At 40.4% G+C, this 25,070-nt stretch overlaps 1 protein-coding gene across 2 annotated transcripts in view; it reads left to right on the forward strand.

Moving 5' to 3' along the window:
• RANBP17 (RAN binding protein 17) overlaps positions 1 to 25,070 on the forward strand; it is a 431,372-nt gene that overhangs the window by 394,190 nt on the left and 12,112 nt on the right. For both annotated transcript variants that reach the window (XM_025387625.1, XM_025387626.1), the window contains exon 25: positions 918 to 1,084. In XM_025387625.1, coding sequence (XP_025243410.1) covers positions 918 to 1,084 — 167 coding nt within the window. The remainder of the gene's footprint in view (positions 1 to 917; positions 1,085 to 25,070) is intronic.

The following is a 25,070-nucleotide window of genomic DNA, read 5'->3' on the forward strand; positions in this document are numbered from 1 at the left end:
TGTCTGGTTCCAAAATCCCTATCTTTCCCACCACATTGTTGCCTTGTGCTAATCCCTCTACCTGAAAAGTATCCTTCCTTATGTCTAATTGGAATAATCTTTTGAAACCCGTATCAGGTGCTGCCTCCTTCACCAGACTCTCCTTGATCCCCATCTAAATATGATCCCTCCCTCAAAACCCTCAATTTGTCATTTTTACACAGCATTATGCTACAGTGACTTGCACACTAAACCATGAGTTCTTTGACACCAGAATGAGGTTAGACCACTGTTTCCTGTAAAACAGAGCACTTTGCACTAAGTAGATACTTACACTTTGCACTAAGTAGATACTTAATAAACAGTCACTTGAACTGAAAAGAGGTTGTTAAGGTCGCAGATGGGAAAATCTGCCTAATCAATCCAGGAATCATTTATTTATGTGTCTCTAGGTCAGACCCTATAATAGACACTGGGTTCAAAGAGTTATATAAGACAAATTCCTGGCCGGGTACGGGGGCTCACACCTGTAATCCCAGCACTTTGGGAGGCCGAGGTGGGTGAATCACCTGAGGTCAGGAGTTCAAGATCAGTCTGGCCAACATGGAGAAACCCCATCTCTACTAGAAATACAAAAATTAGCCGGGTGTGGTGGCGTGCACCTATAATCTCAGCTACTCAGGAGGCTGAAGCAGGAGAATCGCTTAAACCCAGGAGGCGGAGGTTGCAGTGAGCCAAGATCACGCCATTGCACTCTAGCCTGGGTGACAATAATGAAACTCTGTCTCAAAAAAACAAATTCCTGCCCTCAAAGAACTTGCAATTTGATAAAAGCACTTTGAAATCAGAAAGTAATTATTTTTAATGGAGCCATTATGTAATCAAATGGAGCAAAAACTTAAGTAATGCAAATGAATTCTTATTTACTATTTGTACAGATACAGTTGTCTCCTCCAGCTGCTGTACCAGTTTAGACTACATCGTCACCTACCTCTTCAAGCACATAGCAAAAGAGGGCAAGAAGCCACTTCGATGCAGAGAGGCTACCCAGGCTGGTCAGAGACTATTACATTTTATGCAGCAAAACCCAGATGTCCTGCAGCAGGTAACTGGTGGTTGATCACCTAGCTTATGAAACAAATGTTCCCAGAAGCCATACCTGGCCCTGAATTTATCTTAGAGCAGCCGGTCTTGCTAAGACTTTTTACACTGGTTAAAAAAATATATATATATATATAATATATATATATGTATGTGTGTATACATATATGTATATATATAATATAAATATATACATATATAAATACATATATATGTATGTGTCTGTATATATTATATAGTCTGGGAGTATTTTCCCTGAAAGTGGGGAAAAAACACAGGCCTTAGGATTGCCTACCCTCAAGAAATACCTGGGTTGTTCATCTCACCTCAGTGGAGCAAGAATTCAAAAAGAGGATCGTTTTTCCAGAGGCCTGAGAAAAATTAGACAAAACTGGAACTGGAAACAGTCAGCCCCTGATTTCTCTCCTGGTGTCTCTGATAATGTCATCTTAAGTTTGCCTTATGAATACTCCGGTATATTGGGAAACTGCAATTTGCTGGACTCCTGGTGTATGCCAGGCAGCTTGCTAGGAATTTCATTCATCATATCATAGTTGTTATTTTTGCCATTTTAAAATGAGAAATCTTGGTTCAGATAGGTTAGGTAATATGTTCAATAACATCTAACTAATAAGTAATAAAGCCACAATTTGTTTATTTTCTAATGTATTTTCTAAGTAGCTAATGGGTTAGGTCCAAGTTTAATACCATTTTTTAAAACTCGCTTGTGCAAATAACAGTAACGGCATGCATAAGAAATGAATATTGCAAGGTGCAGTACCTGTAGTACCAGCTGCTCCAGAGGCAGAGGCAGGAGGACTGCTTGAGCCCAGAAGTTCAAGACCAGCCTAGGCAACATAGCAAGACCCCATCTCTAAATAAGAAGATTTAGGCTGGGCACGGTGGTCACGCCTGTAATCCCAGCACTTTGGGAGGCCAAGGCAGGCAGATCATGAGTTCAGGAGTTCAAGACCAGCCTGACTGATATGGTGAAACCCCGTCTCTACTAAAAATACAAAAATTAGCCTGGCGTGGTGGCACACACCTGTAGTCCCAGCTAGTCGGGAGGCTGAGGCAGAAGAATTGCTTGAACCCGGGAGGCAGAGGTTGCAGTGAGCCGAGATCACGCCACTGCACTCCAGCCTGGTGAGAGAGCGAGACTCCATCTCAAAAAAAAAAAAAAAGAAAGAAAATTTTAAAAAATTTTTTTTAAATGTACATGCCAAAAATATTTCAAAAAGAACAATACCATTTTTTATGGCTATGCCATCACTATATTTTCCTTTCTTTCTTTTTTTTTTTTTTTTTTTTTTTTGGTAGAGAAGGGGTTTTGCCACATTGCCAGGCTAGTTTTGAACTCCTGAGCACAAACAGTCCTCCCACCTCAGCCTCCCAAGGTGCTGGGATTACAGGTGTGAGCCACTGCACCTAGCCCCATCACTATATTTTCTAATTCTACTAAATTTGGAAAGTATCTTCATCCTGTTTTCAGTTGTTTTCTTTTGCCAAATTACATCCATAATAGTTTGTAATTTGCAAATGTAAACACGTCAATAGTGTGTGGCTGTATGACCGTTAGGGAGCAAATAAGTTGCCTGCAATCATCAGAAAATGTCGGCCGGGTGCAGTGGCTCACGCCTGTAATATCAGCACTTTGGGAGGCCAAGGCAGGTGGATCATGAGGTGAGGAGTTCGAGACCAGCCTGGCCAATATGGTGAAACCCTGTCTCTACTAAAAATACAAAAATTAGCTGGGCATGGTGGTGTGTGCCTGTATTCCCAGCTATGTGGGAGGCTGAGGCAGGAGAATTGCTTGAACCTGGGAAGCAGAGGTTGCAGTGAGCAAGATCACACTACTGCACTCCGGCCTGGCAACAGAGCGAGCGTCCATCTCAAAAAAAAAGAAAAAGAAAAAATGTCACTCTATATCAGTAAATGATGAAAACAGAATGAGACAGCTGTCAAAGAGGGTGCCTTCCTGGCTGTCATTTTTTGCTAATATTTAAATGAAATTATGTAAACTTTATTTGTGGTGATGTTTCAGTTAACCAGTTATTTTCCAGGGATAATGGGTGTCATTCATATTTTGTGTAACTAGGCAAAGGGCTGTAGACCTATAATTATTTGGTGTGACCCTGGAACTGTTACAACGTGTTGGTAATGTAAAGGAAAAAGGAAGGTATCTCACATTTAGTGAGAATTTATTATGTGCCACGTGCAAGAGCTGTTAAGATTCATAAGACATAATTTATCTCCTTACAAAATTTCTTGCCATGGGACAAAGAGACAAGTAACTCACCAGTTATTTGATAATTTAATTAACATAGTGATGACAAAGAAAGTGAAATATAAGGGGAGGGAGTATTGTCGGAGAAGTGTCCTCATTTAGACCCCACAACAACCCCGAAAAGTGGGTATCAGCATCCCCATTTTACAGATGAATAAACTGAGGTACAGAGAGATCAGCTGGAAAGTGGTAGAGCTGGAATTTGAAGCAAGGTCTGTTTGACTCAAAAGCCCAAGTCCTTACTACTCACACAATTGATATTCAAGGTGAAGATAATATCTCTGCTTCACCTGGAGTGGCTTTTCAAAATACACGTGCTATCAAAATGTCAGTGCGTCTCTCCTCCCTCCCCAACCCACCCAAATGCAGTAGCCACTGGTACCGGTGGGACTGTATCACAGCACTCATGTGTTTTACATGGAGAAGGTTGAGGATCACTGACTTAGAGCATGTCCCCACCAAAAAATATGTATATATATATATATTCATGGATTGGCCAGGAGTCAGACCCAGCCTTTACCCCACCATGGCAAGGGACAAGTCTGCCACCAAATCACTCCTACCAGCGCTCAGCCATAATCACAGTATTCTCCCATAAACTTTGGCAGAAACTTTTAAGTTGGTAGAAAATTTTAGCAAAAATCAATAGACTATGGCCCTAGACAAAATACCATATCAGATTTTGCAAAGCAAGTAATGTGGTTGAGCAGGAGACAAATCAAGTTTGTCTTTACTCAGAATTAGCATGCATTTGTTGGTTTAAGTAATTTCTGTGTGTTAATAATACTTGGTAATCCTTCACTTTATAGCATATGAGTAAGTAGTGATATATCTTTATTAACAGTGGAATACATTCTATTTATTTGGAATGTAGGCTTTCAGATAGCATTTTAAATATTAATGACTGGGCTCTGGTAGTCAGCATAAATATGATTTGCATTAGTACTAGGTTATATCATCTTGAGTGCCTCTGATGTCAGCTATTAGGTATAGTAATATCTGACATCATCTCCTTAGGTCACTGACAACTTTGACCTCTATTCTTATGCACAGTTTCTGTCGTCTCAAAAGCTCTTTTGAATTGATTTGAAATTTTGACTCTTCCCTTTATGAGGCAGTAAAATTGATAATTATTCAGATGGGAACAGAGCGCTGAGTGAAAAATCAATTCCACCCGCTCTCTGCTGCGTATAAAATTACTTCTGAGTCGGCTGGACTGAACGGATGGCCAGAGTAAAAGCAGCAGGCAGGAGCAGTGGGAAGAATTAGCTGGACAGAACGAATAGCCTGAAGGGATGGACTTGAAAAAGAGGGAGTGGGCCAGTTGGGGGTTATTATTAGCAGGGATGGGTCCCATTGATCATCTGTTTACATCAGCTTTCCAAGACCTTATAAATCAGCCCTGAAGAGCAGCAGAACCCAAGATTCAGCCTGTCACCAGCGGGATCTTGTATTGGGTTATTTTCATTTTCACACGCAGATGAAAAGTGAGCCATTGATTATTCATTGGTTGCCCATTAAATGCTGTTTTTAACAGATGATTTGCCTATCACAGAAGGTAATGAACAAGGTTACTGCTTCATAACTTGAGGTTTCAGTTTTCAAGGCATCTGTGTCGGTTAAGTAATGCCTAACCCTATTAAAAGGAATGGATTACAAATTGCTTAACAGTTCTGAAAAACTAGACCCTAATGACTAATTGTGCTTGGAGTTTAGAGAGGGTTTGTCAGCTCTTTAAACTAAACTGATACAATGATACTGCAATTATTTACTAGTTTGAACTGTTTTTCCCCCCAACCTGGGCCTATTTTGCTGGAAGCATAATTGCGTGAGGAATGTTAATTCCAAATTGCAAAAGTTATCTCCTCAAGCTTCCATAGTAAAGGAAGCATGAACCTACATAAAGGTTTTCCAACATCCTTACAGGCCTTTCCATTTGTATATAGCAGCCTGGGAAAGATATTTTATGTGCCTCTCACCTGGAAATGTGTTTATTATTCCCTGCTATGTGGCTTTAGAGCTTCAAAATTTTTTAAAATGTTCTCCAAATAAGCCATTTTTCATATTTTGCAAACAACTCTAACTTTGCAAGCATTAAAATTTAGTCCATATGAAGGTCCACTGTACGTGAATCTATTTGAAGTAAAAACAATTGCATCACCAGCATTGCTTTGACCTAACAATTGAGAAAAACCCAGTTTACATAAATTAAGGTGGAAAATTCCCCAAGCATTTTTATGTTATTAGAAGGATAAACTAAAAATTTAAGGAGAGACCAACAGTAACAGTGATCAAATTACTAATTACTACCAATTCATAGCAGCTAAGACACTGATCTGCTACAATAATTTGGAAGACAACATTTCTTAGTGAAATTTTTTCAGTTTCATCACTGGTCAGTAAGTATTTGTATCCATAACACATAGTTATATGTAATTTGTGAGATTATTAGAATAAGACACTGATCCTGAAAGCTTCTCTAAATCAGAATTCCAGTTAAAACTAATTGCTCTAGAAATTGTAGCACCTTCCGCAGAAATATAACAAGGACTATTATGCAATTAATTTGTTAAAAGGGGTATTTTTAGCAATTATAGTCTTGAAAACCTTAATATATTGCATAGAGGAATTAGAGCAGTTAGGGTTGAATTCATCTTACTCTCGTCTATTTATCTATTTTGCTCAAGTCAACTGTACTGAAATCCAAAAGAAATTCTAATTGTGATTTTCTTTCTCTCCCTTTTCTCCCTCCTTTTTATGTGTGTGTGTTTTTTTTTGTTTGTTTGTTTTTTGTTTTTTGTTTTTTTTTTTTTTGCTAACATGGCATTTAACTACAAATTGTGAAGAGCTGTCAGGAGCTATAAAAATCATACTTCAGTAGGGACTTAAGCTGAAAGAACATTCACCCTTTTCCTCAATCAGTCAGTCAATCAATGAAAATTGCTTTTGTATAGTGCTCTTCATGACATGCATCCCAAAGTGAATTACAGCAAAAGGGAAATCATCTGCTCTTTTTTCATTTCTGTGTTTAGACTGAAATGATATTGCTCAACATTTTGACATACTATACAAGACATCTTTCATACTTAAGATTCCATTCCATAATACTAAGTAGGAGAAAATGCAGTCGCATATTTAACTGATGTTGAGATTTTGGCCTACAGGAACCTTAGCAAGACTCTTACAGTCAAAAACACTTAAGCAGATGAAATACAGTCATACCTCTTGTCCTCTTAAAAAGAATAGTCAGATGTTCTAATGTTAATAAAGACTTTTCTAGTGATCCTTAAATAAAAAGTATGCTCTTTATGTAAACCATTAGCTCACTCTGGTTGATTTACAACTGTATTCTCAATAATACAGTAGTATATTGATATCAAAAACAAACTGAAAGAACATTCACAACTGGATCAGGTAATAACGGATTTAAAAAGTTTAAAGGAAGCCAGGGATATGTCATTATTAATGACACTGAAATTGGAAAATAGGAACTCAAATTACGTAACATAGTTTTTGCACCTGGTGCTACAATCTTGGTTTTAACAGCAATCAATGCATATATTATGCATATACATAGTGGGAAAAAAATAATATTGGCAAAATGGACGTGCTTCTATTCACAATAGCAAAGACATGGAATCAACCTAAATGCCCATCAGTGATCGACAGGATAGAAAATGTGGTACATATATACACCATATACACCATGGAATACTACACAGCCATCAAAAAGAAAGAGATCATGTCCTCTGCAGCAACATGGATGGAGTTGGAGGCCATTATCCTAAGCGAACTAATGCAGAAACAGAAAACTAAATACAGCATGTTCTCACTTATGAGTGGGAGCTAAACATTGAGTACACATGGACATGAAGGGAACAACGGATACCGGGGCCTACTCGAGAGTAGAGAGTTGGAGGAGGGTGAAGATCAAAAAACTACCTATGGGGGTACTGTGCTTATTACCTGCATGACAAAGTAATCTGTACACCAGACCCCTGTGACATGCAATTTACCTAGATAACAAACCTGTACATGTACCCCGAACCTAAAATAAAAGCTTTAAAATTTAGAAATTTAAGGAATAAAACTTTTCAAATGTAAGTGCTTACTATGTGCAGGCACTAGCTTAACCTACTTACGTATGCATTATCTGGTTTAATCATGACAGTATCTTTGTGAAGGTGTAGTATTATCATTACCATTTTACAGATATAGGAACTGAGGCACAAAAAAATTAGGAAACATTCCCAAAGTCACAAAGTCAGTAACTGGAAGAACTAAAATTTTAACTGAAATCTGTTTAACTCTAGGGTTCACATGCTTAAACACAAAGCTATCTCTGTTCCTTTGTTTAGTGGCTTCTAATCTAAAGTACGTATGTTTTGAGCACATAAAATGAGGCAAGTTGAGCTTCCAGTAAGTCCCACTGGGGCCATCCTTAAGGTAGAATGGTTTAAAGCAGTCATTCTATACCCCCGCATTATACTACAGCCAGGACAAAACAGATGGGCAGTGACCCAGAGAGGCAGCGGGCAAGGGAGAAGGAGGTGGCTTTGCCAGCTGCTGCAAAAAAAGCCCTGTGGCTCCCACCACCACCAAGGCAGACCTAACCAAGCTTCCACTTTCTTATTCTACGCCCACACCCATTCATTAATTTTATAGCCAGATGTTGAAGGTATATAATGTAGTAGGACATGTAGTCTTGAGAAGATCAGAATCTAGTAGTACAGCTGTGTTATAATGTCCTTTGTGACTTTTCTTTAATGCCTCCGAGGTAGCTCTTGAGGTTTAACCTGATTTTTCTAGGACAGAATCTATATGGCAGCTGTGAAATGATGATAGGAAAGCAACATGTGCTTTGCATCTCTCTCCCGTATCCAGCACATCTCTGTTCACTGTCCTGACTTTCACCCCTGATTCATCAGCGTAGAATGCTATTTTTAACCTCTTTCTGGTTGTAAACTGCTTCTGTTTCCTAAAGGAAATTTCTGCTGTTGACTACCATTAACTCTATCAGTGGTCATTCTTAAAGTCTGAATCTATACCTGAGTTCCTTTGAGCCTCCTTCTCACTTTCCTATCCATTATAACTATACCAGGTGTCACAAACTAAGATGCCTATAGGGCCAAGAAGCAAAAAACCTGAATGAGGTAGACAGGAAGGAATCCTAAAGTTGAGTGCACGTCTCTGTCTAAAGGGGGCAGCCTCAGCACACCTCCAGCCAATTGTTGCCTTATAAGAAGGTCAGACCCAGTGTTGCCAGATACATTGAAATTTCTCCCTTGAAGAACAGCCAGAAATTCAGATTTTTAGATGTGGCCACTGATTGAAAATTAAAAAAAAAAAAATAGAAACACTTGGCGGGACAACACTGTATGCCTGGATACCAGCTTTCCACTTCTGTAGTATAGAATCTTAAGAAATTTCAGAACTAAGATCTCCCAATGCATGATACCTTGTATTTCTCACAGCCATCCCATACAGCACTGCTGCAGTGATATTTTTATTTCTGTATGGTTTTTTGCTAACTTTTTAAGCATACTTTTTTGGTTAGTTTTAAAAGGATATAGTTATTTTGATTTTACTTAATCTAGGGCTTTGGGGGTTCTTAGTTTATTTTGCTCTTGCTTTTACTTTTACTGTACTTGTCTACTTGAACTTAAAGGGACTATTTTATCACTTTTGGGTTACATCTTTGCACACAAGGAATACAAGAAACAGGAGATGAAATGAAACTCACTCAATACTTTTCAAACTTTCTTTTTCTTCAAAATAGGCAGGTTTGTTTAAGATAAAAATAGAGTTTAGTTTGGTCAAGTGTGTGTGTGTGTGTGTGTGTGTGTGTGTGTGTGTATAAAATCTAACTACTAAGGATCAAAATAAAATATTTAAGAGGTCTGGGACTGGACAAAAGTATCTAGGTAACAACCAGGTAATAAAAGTCCAAAAGAGAGTAAACCTCTTAAGAATGAAAAATTTGGCCGGGCGCGGTGGCTCAAGCCTGTAATCCCAGCACTTTGGGAGGCCGAGACGGGCGGATCACGAGGTCAGGAGATCGAGACCATCCTGGCTAACACAGTGAAACCCCATCTCTACTAAAAATACAAAAAATTAGCCGGGCGAGGTGGCGGCGCCTGTAGTCCCAGCTACTCGGGAGGCTGAGGCAGGAGAATGGCGTAAACCCGGGAGGCGGAGCTTGCAGTGAGCCGAGATCGCGCCACTGCACTCCAGCCTGGGCGACAGAGCGAGACTCTGCCTCAAAAAAAAAAAAAAAAAAAAAAAAAAAAAAAAAAAAAAAAAAAAAAAGAATGAAAAATTTGTGATCATTGCCTCAAGAGATCAGTTTAGAAAGTTAATGTTTATAATTTTAAAAATAGAGAAACACTAGTTTTTTTAATATTAAGGTGACATTTTACGTGTGATGTTATAAAAGTACTTACCTATCTTTACAAGAATAATCTAGTCCAGATCCTTTGTTATTAACCATATCTTTGCCATTTTAATTTAATTTTTATTATAGAAATATTTGATGAATGACTATCTCAATAGTAACAAAAATGGCATTTTAAAACAAAAAACGCTTAAAAATATATTTGTTATTGATTTATAAGTCATCAAATTAACATTGTAGCCATAAGAATACATATTTATAGAGTGACTTTTTCCTCTCTCAAAGATCACCTACGTCCTGATACTTGTCCCAGCACCCAGCAGAGCCTGACACTTCAGGATAGTCAATGAGCATTTGCAGAGTAAACCCCCAAAATATTAGTTTTCAGAAGTATGATCGCAGGCAGTAATTTTGAGTATCAAACCTAGTGTAGTGATAGACTGCTACATAATAAACCAAATGGAAATGCTAAGATTATATCATAATATACTACAGAATAACCTTGCTGAAATTCTAAAAGAAAATTTTATTCTAAACATGGGTGAAGAAAGAAAAAAGTACTTCAGATATTGTTCCAAATGGTTAACAGAACAGAGAGGAACCCCCACCCCAACCCCCACTAGGACATGTGTTTTTCGACCTCTAAGCACAGTTTAAAGATGTAACCCATTGATAGCATAACTTGCCTTATTAATTGAAAGGGATGGAATCCACCAGATGTACCCAAACCAGCAGAGAGTTGGGTGACTAAGCAACAGCAAAGACACCATATTGAGTGAGCCAGAATCCAGTCTCCAAGTCATTTATTTCAGCCAGTGACAATACATTTAAACTCCTGTGCCTCAGCAGTGATTGATGGTTTAATATCATATATAATTTTTTTAATGAAGGAAAACTATTTAAATATGTTACCATTTGCACTGGTATTCTCCTATGTACATAACTGCATTTAATCATTATGGGGATTGTTTTTATACTTGTGTAATTTGTATCCAAGAAATAACTGTCAAAGTCATCTCATGCTGTTGCTGGAAATGGTACAGTGTGCTTCATACTTGAATAGATTCATTCTTCCCTGTACATAATTAAGAGTATTGGAGCTTTCACTATTACCACATAGGAATTCCATGTTTACATTTCTGAGAATGAAAAATTAGCCACAATGTGCTTTTTCAGGTTCCCATTTTCTGAGGCTATGATATGTAAGCACCTTAGTTTTGTGCCAGTGTATGATTTGAAGAGTTTGATTTTAAGACTTTTAATATTAAAATACATAATAAAATTTTATTATCTAATTACAAGAGGGTTTAGCCTCTTATTAAAGTTGCTAAATCAGGCCTGGATTAGCATTATAATGGCACAGTTTGACATGGAATACTCAAAAGTCAAGTTCGGGGAGCAGAGGGTTTTTTTGTTGTTGTTTTGAGGGGGGCTTCCCCTACCCCCACCCCTCACACAAAATAACATGGATGAAATGCATGTATGGAAACAAACAAGAAGCAATTTGGAACGCTGAAGAAGGAGTGGAGGTGTCAGTCTAGGATAGTACCCTTAGGCAAGGCAGCTGGTATATGTAGCCTTTTGTTTATCTGCTACTGGTTTATGTAGCCTTTAGGCCGGCACCAGAAACAATCACTCCTACAGGGTCAGCTGCTGGTCAGAAGCAAAGTAAGAAAAGATTTTGCGTCCAAACACAGCAGCCATAATTTCTGTTCAGCTGGCACCTGCTACTGGTGCACAGCATGGAGGTGAAAGGTCAAAGAGGCAGTTGTTCAAAACTCAAGAATGGCTTAAAGGGACTTGTAGATTAATCTGCTTTATTAACTTCTGTATATTAGATAACTATTGCTGTGAATGACAGTACATCTTTTTGAATAAGTCACATCTCTTTCTCTTTTAAATTAGCTTTTGAGTAATGAATATTAAATAGAAAGCATTTCAGGGGTAATTAAATGAAAACAGAATGATGTCATTTTACAATTATATTTGTATGTTTATGGAATAGGGGAATTATAATGTTTTACAAGGAGCTAAAAGAAAAAAAGAAGGCAGCTCTTCATGAAGAAGAATTTGGAATAAATAAGCCACATATCCATTTGACTTTGTCTTTAAACTAAAAAATATGATATGGTTTGGAACTTAGTGTGAAGCCATTGGGTGCCAGTGGCTTGATTTGGTATTCTCAGGGGCTCCAAATGCTTTCCTTATGAATTAAAGGGGACTGTAATCTGTCATCTCTCTTTTACCTACAGTTTAGTTATTAGTCTGCAACAAATGTTCTCAGGATAGCAAGGGAGTGGTGAAAAATGAACAACAGCCATACCTTTTTGCTCACATTCATGTAAAGCAGATATAGAATATTTCATAAGGGAAGAAAGCACAGCTACACAGGGTTAGCCCAATAATAATTAGGCATGCTTTATAACAGTCACTCACCAGTACGGCAAATGGCAACCAAAATGGTTTTTAGCCTCTTCGTTAATAGTGGCCGGCATAATTGCTATTATTTTAAATTAAGAACAAAAAGAATTCACTAAATGTATCTTTTAAAAAAAAAAAAAAAAAAAACCTCTGCAAGGCAAATTTCTGACCCATAGATTAAATACTAACCCCTACTCTGGGAAGCTTTTAACAATATGTACTCAAAAGGAATTGGTTTTATCTGTTGACGTTCAGTGATTTTTGGTTTGTCTTTTTTTTTTTTTCCCTTAAGAATTCTCAGAAAAAGAAGCACTGCAGAGAACATCTTTGTCTTTATGCTAACATAACACAGATAGCAGCATTTATCTCTATTTCACAAATAGAAGTTATTAAGGATTTCACTTGCACTCCCAAGTTTTGATACAAGTGCAGCCTTTCTACTCTTAGCGTTTCTGTGACATAAGAAAATGACACCTAGGATCGTCTCCCTGCATCACACGAAGCTGGCCCAGGACTTACCAGACAGATCATAAATTTGTGTGACTACCACAAAGAAGATGGCTACCTTGGCCAGAAAATAATGATTCAGTAATGTTTTCTTACCATTCCAAGGAACCTTCATACATCCTTCTTGAAGACCTAAGCTTTTCCTGCATTCTGTAACAGAAGCCTTGTTTCCTGCAGGGTTTCTGGGATGTAAGACATCACTATAGAAGGAAAACCTCAGGCTCAGACAGAGAAGTTTAATGAGAATGATTATGATGAAAAAACAGTAGAATCAATTATATGCTAGGCTGTGTGCTAAGTGCCTTATGTATACGTATATGTATATACATGTATATATTTCTATTTACGTCAATACTCTGTGAGATAGGTATTTTATCTCCACTCTATAATCAAAATATTGTAATTATGGCTCTGAGATGTTAAGTAACTCACCCAATATCATACAGCTAGTAAGTAGCAGAACCTGTGCCTTTTTTTTTTTTTTTTTTTGAGATGGAGTCTCACTCTGTCGCCCAGGCTGGAGTGCAGTGGCCAGATCTCAGCTCACTGCAAGCTCCGCCTCCTGGGTTTACGCCATTCTCCTGCCTCAGCCTCCCGAGTAGCTGAGACTACAGGCGCCCGCCACCTCGCCCAGCTAGTTTTTTGTATTTTTTAGTAGAGACGGGGTTTCACCAGGTTAGCCAGGATGGTCTTGATCTCCTGACCTTGTGATCCGCCCATCTCAGCCTCCCAAAGTGCTGGGATTACAGGCTTGAGCCACCGTGCTCAGCCTTAGAACCTGTGCTCTTAACCGCTATACAGTACTAGTAACTAACTGGCCTAGAAACAGGATTGGCAGGGATGGAAGAGTGGCAGGAAGAGCCATACAGCATTCTTCAATCAAGAACTAAATTGAGTCTTCAGTCCTTGAGCTTAGGACTTTTTTTTTTCTTTTTTAGAACTGATTGGACAGGAGTTAGACACTTGACCCAAGCTGGCTCAGTTAGAGTCTTTCCTCCCTAGATTTAGAAACTGGCACTTAAAAGATGCTGGTTGCCAGGCACAGTGGCTCATGCCTGTAATCTCAGCACTTTGAGAAGCTGAAGCAGGAGGATTGCTTTAGGCCAAGAGTTCCTGACCAGCCTGGGCAACATAGCAAGACTCTGTCTCTACAAAAAAAATTAAATTGGCCGGGCGTGGTGGTTCACACCTGTAATCTCAGCACTTTGGGAGGCCAAAGCGGGCGGATCATGAGGTCAGGAGTTCGAGACCAGCCTGACCAACATGGTGAAACCCTGTCTCTACTAAAAAAATACAAAACTTAGCTGGATGTGTTGGCATGTGCTTGTAATCCCAGCTACTCAGGAGGCTGAGGCAGGAGAATTGCTTGAACCTGGGAGGTGGAGGTTGCAGTAAGCCAAGATCATGCCACTGCACTCCAGCCTGAGCGACAGAGCGAGACTCCGTCTCAAAAAAAAAAAAAAAATTATTAAAAAAAAAATTGTAAAGATGCTGGTGAGCCACTAGTCCTCACCTAAATTGAAGACTTGAAAACTCAAGAGCCATGAGGCAGCCATTCCCTGCCATATGTTCAGAGAAATAGCCAGTCTTAGAGGAGAGAAAAAAGAAGCAGACATGCTGAGGATCTCAAAGGAGAGGCCAAGCAGCCCCAGAGAAAGAAAAAGACTGAGAAATACCCTGCCAGCTGCCTTGTCCATGGTTCTGAGCCCTTGAGAGACTTGACTGCACTGCCTTGTCCGGGGTCAAACTACCCCTTATAGACCTAAGTCTTATCAGAGGTAGTCTCTGTCCTGACAGCCAAAAGAATCTTTTTTTTTTTTTGAGACGGAGTCTGGCTCTGTCGCCCAGGCTAGAGTGCAGTGGCAGAATCTTGACTCAGGAGAGTTGTGAGGACAAAATGAACCAATGAGTATAGACTTACCTAACACAAAGAAAGTATTCGATAAACATGTAAAATTGGCCTTCACTTTGAAAAACAATATGCAGGTACCACTTTTTTGTGTCCTTGAGGGGAAAATGTCCCTGCTATTTATACTATAAATGTGAAAAATACCCTTTCAGGAGATTCCAAGCCCAAGACTTCCTTTCAGAGATAATTTGATTTTAAAGCCAGATCACCGAGATCTTTCCTGGTCCCATCCCTGTGTTTTGCTTTTCTTAATGTTCTTTCTGTGATAAGCATTCTCAAAATCACACCCACTGGACTGGATGAGGGCATGGTGTGGTGTGAGTTTGAAATTCTTGGCCCCAAACTGACTTTTTTCTTTTTTTTTTTTTTTTTTTTTTTGAGACAGAGTCTCGCTCTGTCGCCCAGGCTGGAGTGCAGTGGCGCAATCTCGGCTCACTGCAAGCTCCGCCTCCCGGGTTTACGCCATTCTCTTGCCTCAGCCTCCCGAGTAGTTGGGACTACAGGCAACCGCCACCTCGCCTGGCTAGTTTTTTTGTATTTTTTAGTAGAGACGCGGTTTCACCGTCTTAGCCAAGATGGTCTCGATCTCCTGACCTCGTGATACACCCGTCTCAGCCTCCCAAAGTGCTAGGATTACAGGCTTGAGCCACCGCGCCCGGCCCAAACTGACTTTTTTCTTACCTGTTCCTCCTGCATACTTCAGGCATTGCCTTGCAATGGCCAAAATGAAAATAAATCTAATTTCTTGGTCCATGATGTGCTACTATAGCAGAATATCATAGATTGGGTAATATGTAATGAACAGAAATGTATTTGCCTCATAGTCCTGGAGACTAGGAAGCCCACGGTCAAGAGTCTGCATCTGGCAAGGGCCTTCTTGCTGTGTCATCTAATGGAGGTGGGTGGAAGGGCAAGAAAGAGCACCAGGAGGCCAAACTCAACCTTTTATAAAGAACCAATCCCAAAATAATGGCATTAATCCAAGCATGAAGGCAGAGCCCTCATGCCTAATCACCTCTTAATGCTGTTACATTGAGGATTAGTTTCTAACATGTTCTTTTTGGGGGACACATTCAAACCATAGTACCTCATAATTCTTCCCATTCATATAATGTCTTCATACATAATGTCTCTAATTCTCACAATAACCCTAACAGGGAGATAAGGCCAACATGGATTTTTTTTTTTTTAACTGGGGAGTCTAGGTACATCAACAAATGTAATCCCACAGTGACTGTATGAGAGACCTATGCAGAGATTCAGAGATGTGTGAAAGAACTTGCCCAAGTCCCACAGCTAGGAAATAGTGGCATCTAGATTATAATTAAGGCTTCTTATCACTAGATCTCACACAGTTTTCATAATACCACACTAAGGTTTCTCAGGGCCTTAACCTATTTCTTTGTGGCATTTCTTCTTACCCTTTCATCCTTGTCTAAGAGAGACAGCAGAGTAAATGAGAAGGTTTCCCCTGCCTTCATTACTCTGGTGGAATTGTGAGTGGTGTGAGAAGCTCCTTGAATTTCTTCAAAGAATGGCACAGTATAAAGTAAGACTAGGCTTAATAAATTGCATGACTTATTTATTTTACAGTTATTACTGGTTTTTACACACAGTTGGAGGTTAAATTATGTGATTCCCAAAGTATCGTGTGCTGTAGAGTGCTGGAAATGTGAATCCAACCTTTACATTCATTTCTCTTAACTCATGGAAAGTTGTTTTTTGGGTTGTTTGTTTGTTTTAAATAGGGTCTCACCTTGTCACCCAGGCTGGAGTGCAGTGGCACAATCTCAGCTTACTGCGACATCTGTTTCCCAGGCTCAAATGATCTTCTCACCTCAGCCTCCCAAGTAGCTGGGATTACAGTTATGCACCACCACACCCAGCTAATTTTTTTGTATTTTTGGTGGAGACAGGGTTTCACCATAGTGCCCAGACTGGTCCCAAACTCCTGAGCTGAAGTGATCCACCTGCCTCATCCTCCCAAAGTGCTGAGATTACAGGTGTGCACCACCACACCTGGCCTTAACTCATGGAAAGTTTAATGAGCAGTAGCCACTGATGGAGCTGTGAGTTTATATAGTGTGTTGAGGAAGACTCCTTGTTTGTTTGCAATCTTATCCCTATTTGAAGAACAAGGTAAAAAGAGGTTCCTTAATCCTCTGTCCTTTCATGAATTAATGCTGCCTCTTATGCTTTGCAACCTAGAATTCTTGCTTATTAATTCTCTATCCTTTAGCATGCTGAGAAGCATATAGACTGAGTGCTTTCAAATGATGGAAATTTCATCCTCCTTTCTAAATTGCAAATTCTCCATATTTGTTGAGACTTTCTATTTTACAACCATCAGAGCAGACAGGCTTTGCAGTCGGTATACCTGGTTTTGAATACCAGTTATACTATTTGCTAACTGTATGTCCTTGGAATAGTTACTCCACCTCTTGGAAGATAACACCACCTCACCCAAGGGAATTCTATAGCTTACCTGAACTGGCCTCCAGGATCAGAGAGCTGAACCACTCCCTCCTGTGGTGTCATGCCCAGACTTTAGTTAAGACTCACTGTCTTCGATTCCCTCCCAGTCCATCACTCCCTCAGCCTACTCTGTAGTCTGGAACACTGGTACCATGGAAAAGGAAAACATTTGAGTACATACTTAGTTGAGATCCTATAAACAAAAAATGTCAAATAAACTCCCAAGAAAGACGGTGATGAAAAGTGCAAGGTCTGAAGAGAAATCTCTTAGGCACCAAGGCAACCTGCCAGAAAGAAAACCCTAAAAAAGAGCTCTGTGTGAATGCCCATATTTAATGTGGCTTCTTATTTAAATGGGGCAAACAAGTTCCACTAAGGTCAGGGAACTAAAAGCATCAATTAGAGATAAGTGCATTTAGGGATCTCTCTGAACCCCTTAAGACTGGAAGGAAACAACTTGATGGGTGGGCAGTAAAAGATTAATAAATACTAAGGTTACATGAGCCCTTAAGGCCACAGAGACCACACTTCATCCAATTCCGTCCAATGGTGCTTGACACACAGTAGGAGGTCAGAAATTCCTTGAGCAGTGAATAAGTATGAGAAATGAAGAGGGAGGGGAAAAGACAGAAGGAAAAGTCCCTTGCACAGTACCAGACACACTGTAGGTACTCAGTAAGTATGTAGTTACATGTGTGCACGTAGCACGTAAAAAGAGCTAATAATAGAATATGATTGACTTGAGATATACACAGGTTAAAGAAACCTTGTAGATAACAAGAGGCATTCATAGTCCGTCCTGAGGCTTAGCCTGTTTTGGAGATGGCACTTTAAGGGCAGAAGTTCCACGCTAGGCCATTAGTACACTTACCCCTCAAGAGAGTAAGCCCTCCCCCGCCAACTTCATCTTTTTCCTGGGCCCCTCGCATTGCAGAGAGTCTGAAAACAAATTGACAGAAATCTGGAGGAAAGTAACTCAAGTGATTTAGGAGAATGGAAGGGCTGGCTTATAGGGCCAGATTAAAGAAGCTAAATATGTATAGCTTACCTAAGTGACAACTAAATGGGGCATTTGATAAGTCTATAAATACTTGGAAGATGTAAATGCCAAGAAGGAAAGGGAATTACTTAGCATGGCACAATAGAGTATTGGCATAATGGAATAATATTAAGAAAGGGAAAATGAAGGTTGAACATCAATAAAAAGCTTCCTGATAAACAGAACTATTCCTGACAGGGTACACTATTAAGTTATGTGCTATAGGCCAAGGGAAGTAATGTCAGTGCCATTTCTCAGAGTACTGGCAACAGAGCTAGCAAGATAGGACCCAAGAAGTGTCCTCTTGACCAAGGCACAGGAGCCAAGCAGGAAAGCTTCTGTGCCTGTGGCTTCCCAATCCTAGAAAAGGAAGAAAGCTGCATCTTGTTGTTGTTGTTGTTGTTGTCGTCGTCGTCGTCGTCGTCATTGTTAGATGGAGTCTTGCTCTGTCGCCCAGGCTGGAGTGTATTCGCATGATCTCATCTCACTGTAGCCCCTGCCTCCCTGGTTCAAGCAATTCCCCAGTCTCAGCCTCCCAAGTAGCTGGGATTATAGGCACGCACCGCCACTCCTGGCTAATTTTTTGTATTTTTAGTAGATGAGGTTTCACCATGTTGGCCAGGTTGGTCTTGAACTCCTGACCTCAGGTGACCCACCTGCATCGGCCTTCCAAAGTGCTGGGATTACAGGCATGGGCCACCACGCCCGGCCAAAAGCTGCATCTTCTTGGGAAAAGTCAGATGGCCCAGACCTCCTAAAGGCTCAGACCCTGTGGAGAATGGTTAAACCAGCAGTTCACTACCACATCACTGCCAGAAAGATTTATTCAACTTTAATGGCACCCCATTTCCTGCACACAAGATCTGCGCCCAGCCTATGTAATCACCCTCATCTGCCACCAGTACTCCCCATCCACCCTTTCTATTCCCACAGAACTGCTCATCATTCCCCCAAACTCTTCTCCAAACCTTTGCACCTGCTTGTCCTTCTTCCTGCCTGACTGTCAAACTTCTCTTACTCTCAACAACAGATCCAAATGTCACCTTCTCTATGAAGCCATCCCTGGCTGCTTCCACCCCTAGGCAGGGTTAGCCTCCTCTGGTTTCTAAAAGCCTCCTGTGTAAACTTCTGTTTATGGCCACTTACTGTATCTTCTGCCATTGTTTCTGTACGGCGTATCTCCTCCCCTACTCAACTGTAAGCTCTTTGAGGGCTGGAACTGTGACTTGTTCATCTGTATATTTCCAGGGTCTGACACAGAGCCTTGCCCAAATTAGGTGGTCAGTAAATGTTTAATTGAGGAATGAGGTTCAGTTCCCAACACTTTCAGTCACTAGCATTCCTTGGGCCCTCTTTGTAATTATTAAGGAAAAAGAGCTTCCAAATCTAAGTAGCATCTTTGAATCATCTCCCTGGCCTCTTGGCCAGCACTTTCTATGCCATTAGATAACTGTAAATAAAAACTCTCAAATCTGAAGATTCTGCATGGTTTAAATAGAAACTCTACTATTTAATGGAAAGTATTTCTGAAGGGTCCACTGAATTGTCCACAAGAATAATTTTTTCCCCATATGAAAAAATGAAAACATTTTGGATCCTTTTGTAGTTCATGAGCATGGTGATTGAGTGTTCACGTGCATATATGAGCCCTAAGCAGTATGCATATCCACGACAGAGATTAAGCATATGTTTATATTATTCAGTAGTACACTCTAACTGAGGCCATTGAAAAGAAAGAGACTGGGGAAGCAGTGTCTCTGACTCACATCTCTTTCTCCACATCTCTGTTTTTGTGTCTGACTCTGTCTCTGAGAGTTTCTATTTCTTGGACTCTCTCCCAGACTCTTTCTCCTTGGTACATTACAATATTCATTGCACTCTGCTTTGATGACTGCATGAGTTGCCCTGGTGCCATTATGCTTATGTTGTTCTGTTGTGAAGTATGATATTAATTGGGAAATGTCTGATAACTGTTTAGCAACATGCCTTGCTGTTTCCCCACTCCCTTCCTTGATTTTGAATGGCCTCAGTTAGAGTTTACTTTATCATTGAATATTTAATATAAACGTGTGCTTGTAGTCATCTCTGTGATGCATATGCACATTGCTTAGGATTCAGTTCGTTGCTACAGCCACCTAAACAGCAGCCACGTCTACACTACATGTAGCATTTCTGGAACAGTCTGGCATCCTTCTCTTCATTGGAAGTCTTGACTTTGAGACCATGTTCTTTTTGTTTTGTTTTATTTTATTTTATTTTATTTTATTTTATTTTATTTTATTTATTTTGGAGACAGAATTTCACTCAGTCACCCAGGCTGGAGTGCAGTGGCATGATCATGGCTCGCTGCAGCTTCAGCCTCCAGGGCTCAAGCAGTCTTCCCACCTCAGCCTCCTAAGTAGCTAGGACTACAGCCACACACCACCACCCTAGCTAATTTTTGTATTTTTTTGTAAAGGCGGAGTTTCACCATGTTTCCCAGGCTGGTCTCAAACTCCTGAACTCAAGCAGTCTGCCCACCTTGGCCTCCAAAGTGCTAGGATTACAGATGTGAGCCACGCGCCTGGCCTGAGGCCATGTTCCTAAAGCTCTGAGTTTATTCACAGCTTCAGTGTGTTTCTAAGATTATGCTTCTTAGATATATTTCATTGGGAAGAAAACGGGGTATGCAGTCAAGGATTCTGACCGTTTCTCTCTGTCTCTGCTACGCTACCCCTTGACTCCCCTCATTTTGAATTTCTTGCAATATCTAAACTTGTTACCTTGCCTCCAGTACTTACCCGTAATTGCTATTCTCCAGAACCTAATCAGTATTGTTCTGAATGGCAGACCTCATCATGTCACCTTCTCCTCAAAAATTCTTTGAAGGCTACCCTTCATGTATTAGCCCAAACTCATTTCTATATTCAGCATGGCATACAAGCCCTTTTATAGCCTGGACCAAGCCCAGTCTTCTACTCCTTGCCCCTCAAATCTACTCCCTGCCACTCAAAAGGTCTCTTTCAAAAACCTCCTGGGTATGGACTGTTCGTTCCTCAAATATGCCAATCTCTGTCTCCAGTGGCTTTTCTCATTTTATTTCCTCTTCCAAATATATACTTCTTCCCAGATAATGCTCTACGCATCTTTTAAGATTCAACTTAAAATCACCTATCCTATGACGATAGGCTGGTCTTTTTTTTTTTTTTTTTTTTTTTTTGAGACGGAGTCTCGCTCTGTCGCCCAGGCTGGAGTGCAGTGGCCGGATCTCAGCTCACTGCAAGCTCCTCCTCCTGGGTTTACGCCATTCTCCTTTCTCAGCCTCCCGAGTAGCTGGGACTACAGGCGCCCGCCACCTTGCCCGGCTAGTTTTTTGTATTTTTTAGTAGAGGCGGGGTTTCACCGTGTTAGCCAGGATGGTCTCGATCTCCTGACCTCGTGATCCGCCCGTCTCGGCCTCCCAAAGTGCTGTGATTACAGGCTTGAGCCACCGCGCCCGGCCCTAGGCTGGTCTTTTTAGATAGAATCAGAGCACATGCGCCTTTGTTAGACTCTCTTAAGCTTGCACACATTGTTTGCTAGTTGGGGGACCCCCAGAGGCTGGTATAGGCCATTAGAGGTTCTAGAACCTATGTGGTAGTCGTTTAGGAAGTACCTTGAACTAAAAATAAGGGTCACTTGAATAAAAATTAGGGGAAAGTGGCTTTGGAGTTGAAAATTATTGCTCAAAAATACAGATCTTCCCAACTTTCCTGCCCAGAGGAAATTTAGATGGTGTTTTTGACAAGTAATCCTTAATTTTTACATCAAATTGAAAAGTGTTCTGTTTGTTATTGGCAAGAGTGAAAAAGAGTTTCCCAAATAGTGCTGAGTGGCAAACCCTGCAGCCTTCCAATGCCCCAGGTTTTCTGGTTTTATTTTAATGCAGCAAGCTGCTTTATGAGATCTGCAGCCACTTGAAATATGATTTACTACTCGTAAAAAGTTTCAAATGGATAATGAAGATTCAGGAATGAGACTCACAGTGGTGTAGTGTCGTCAATTTTGTTGCTGCTGCTCTACAGTACATCTCTGCCATTGAAATGAATTATTTATCATAATTTATTTCAAGCATGGAAAATAAAACTGCTTTCATTGTGATGTGTGCAGTAACATTCAGAATAGACACATTACATGCAGTACTCTCAATTAATTAATCCTGAAGTTTCATTCTAACTTTATCTTCTTTCTTATAAGCCAGGAGACTGACAGGTAATTCTTTCCCCAGTAAACTGGGATTAAAATGCATGTTTGGAGAACTAGGGGTGATGCTGGTAATAGAGTAAATTGAAACGGCAAAACTAAGTTGTGTTTTTCCTTAGATTTAACAATAGTTGGAAGAGTTTTTTCATTTTTGAAGCAATTAATCACTTTGAACAAAAGCGTCCCTTAGCTTTCTGTAAGGAGGGGATGGCAGAGTGGGGGATGCTTTCAGTTTAGATGTGGAGGCATGCAGTGCTAATGTATGACCAAACCCAGCTGAGTTTCCTGGTCCTGAGGTGCTTTTGAGGTAAGAAGCTTCTTTTTTTAAGAGCAAGGCTAGCATTGTGCAAAGAACAAGTTGGCAGGGATCCCCAACGATTCCGGGGGAGAGCAGGTCATCCGTAATTGATTGCAGTCTTGTTTCTTTAAAAGAGAGGCTCACCTCATCCTGCATTTCATTTGACTTTTTTTTTATTTAAAATGCTAAATATTTTTATTATAAGACTGCAAAAACACTATAAGCACTAGTAATGTTCTTAATATATAGAGATAATTTTAAAATTTAATGTAACTTAGATGGTAGAACTTAGTTAATCCAGGCAGGAAAATATAACTAATTATATGCTTATTTATCCATTATGTTCATTTTTCATAGCATTCCACTAATATCACATAGGTGAATAGCAGATAGAGAGAACAATTGATTTCTTTTCCCTAAAGATAACTGTTATCTAATTTGAGCAGGATCGCATTTCAATATCTGCTGTACACATGACCTCAGGAACAGCATTTCAAAATGACAGAAACTCCCTTACTTCCACAAACCCTGAAAATCTGGAAGCTTTTTGTCTTTCAGCAGCACTCAGATTTTGCCTAATCCTGGGTCTCCAACCAGGGCATGGAGCTTAGGTGAAATTGCTGTGGAGATGGGTAGGTTTCTCTGCTTTTTCAAATCCTACTGTACTGTAAGCAATCATGTTTTTTGTTTGTTTGTTTGTTTTTGTTTTATTGTTTTTGTTGGGGCCAGCCTTCCCCTTCTCTTTTATTGACCTTCTGAAAGGCCAATGACAAGTACCAGAAAATTCCTGAGACTCAGATGCAGCTCTTGAAACTTAGATGCGTTTATTATTGGTTGTTCCTCAAAACATGACCAACTTATTGCATCAGAATGAAGGACAATCTAGCTTGGTCAGAAGTACAGATAATCTTGTATCCTATTCCTCTTCCCATTAAGGCTGACAAATTAAGATTAATAGATTGGCTGGGTGCAGTGGCTCACCCCTGTAATCCTAGCACTTTGGGAGGCTGAGGTGGGCGGATCATCTGAGGTCAGGAGTTCGAGACCAGCCTGGCCAACATGGTGAAACCCCATCTATACTAAAAATACAAAAAAAAAAAATCAGCTGGGTGTGGTGGTCCGTGCCTGTGGCCCCAGCTATTGGGGAGGCTGAGGCAGGAGAATCGCTTGAACCCCGGAGGCAGAGGGTGCAACGAGCCAAGATCGCAACATTGCACTCCAGCCTGGGTGACAAGAGCAAAACTCCATCTCAAAAAAAAAAGAAAGATTAACAGATTAAGTTACCCTATTCTATGGTGCATACCCTATTGGGCACAGCTCTGATCATCCTTTTTTTGTCCTCTGCCCTCCCCCACCCCACCCCCTATCCAGATCCAGACACAGGGATGCTTTGTCATTGGTCTCTCACCTTTTCTTTGGTCTGTCTTTTTGGTCTGTCCTTCCTTCGCCTAAACCAGAGCCTCCTTTTTCTTTTTCTTTTTTTTTTTTTTTTTTTTTTTTTTTTTTTTTTTGAGGTGGAGTCTCACTCTGTTGCCCAGGCTGGAGTGCAGAGGCATGATCTCAGCTCACTGCAACCTCCGCCTCCGGGGTTCAAGCGATTCTCCTGCCTCAGCCTCATGAGTAGCTGGGATTACAGGTGCGAGCCACCACGCCTGGCTAATTTTTGTGTTTTTAGTAGAGACAGGGTTTCACCATGTTGACCAGGATGGACCAGGATTCATATCATCACTTTAGCTTCAGTTTTGTCTTTACGGTACAAATAGGGAGCAGGAGGGAATAGTCTGAATTTTTTTCTATTTCTTAGAACTTTATGGAACTTTTTTAGTTATATTATTCAGTATGCTTAAAATTAACAATGAAAAGTGTTCACTTTATAGGGAGTATTGTAACTCAAAGGAAATTGGCTTAATTTACTAATGTTTCCCATTATGTTAATTTAAATTGCTGTGTACATGGTACTCTTGGCGGGAGGAAAACCATTATTTTTATCAAAATGTTCAGTGGACCGTTTTCCAGAGACAGCCTGTTAAGGCTGCCATTGTTCGTCGTGAGAGTTGAGCTTTAGGTGGGAGGCAGGAAGGTCTGCTGAGAACTCTCCAGGAACCACTACCTTGGATTCTAAGCACAAGAATTTCAGTGGTGGCCTCACTCATCAGTAGGCAGCAGGGTGTCTGACCAGAGGAGGTACACATGGACCACATATCTAAGAGACTCACTGAAGGTGGAAGAATGAGCCATGGCCAGAAATGAGCCTTGTTTGTCACACCATCAGTCCTCCAGATGTGCAGTAGGTCGTACTGCCTCAGCCACTATGCTGATGCTCTTGGTCCTCACACAGACAGCAAGACAGTGGCAGCCAGCAGACTGGCATGTTGGACTTAGGCAGACCTATGCACATATCCTGGTTCGGCTTCACATCCTGGTAGCTGCAGTATCTTG

This window comes from Theropithecus gelada, chromosome 6, assembly GCF_003255815.1.
Source record: "Theropithecus gelada isolate Dixy chromosome 6, Tgel_1.0, whole genome shotgun sequence".
Lineage (NCBI taxonomy): Eukaryota > Metazoa > Chordata > Mammalia > Primates > Cercopithecidae > Theropithecus > Theropithecus gelada.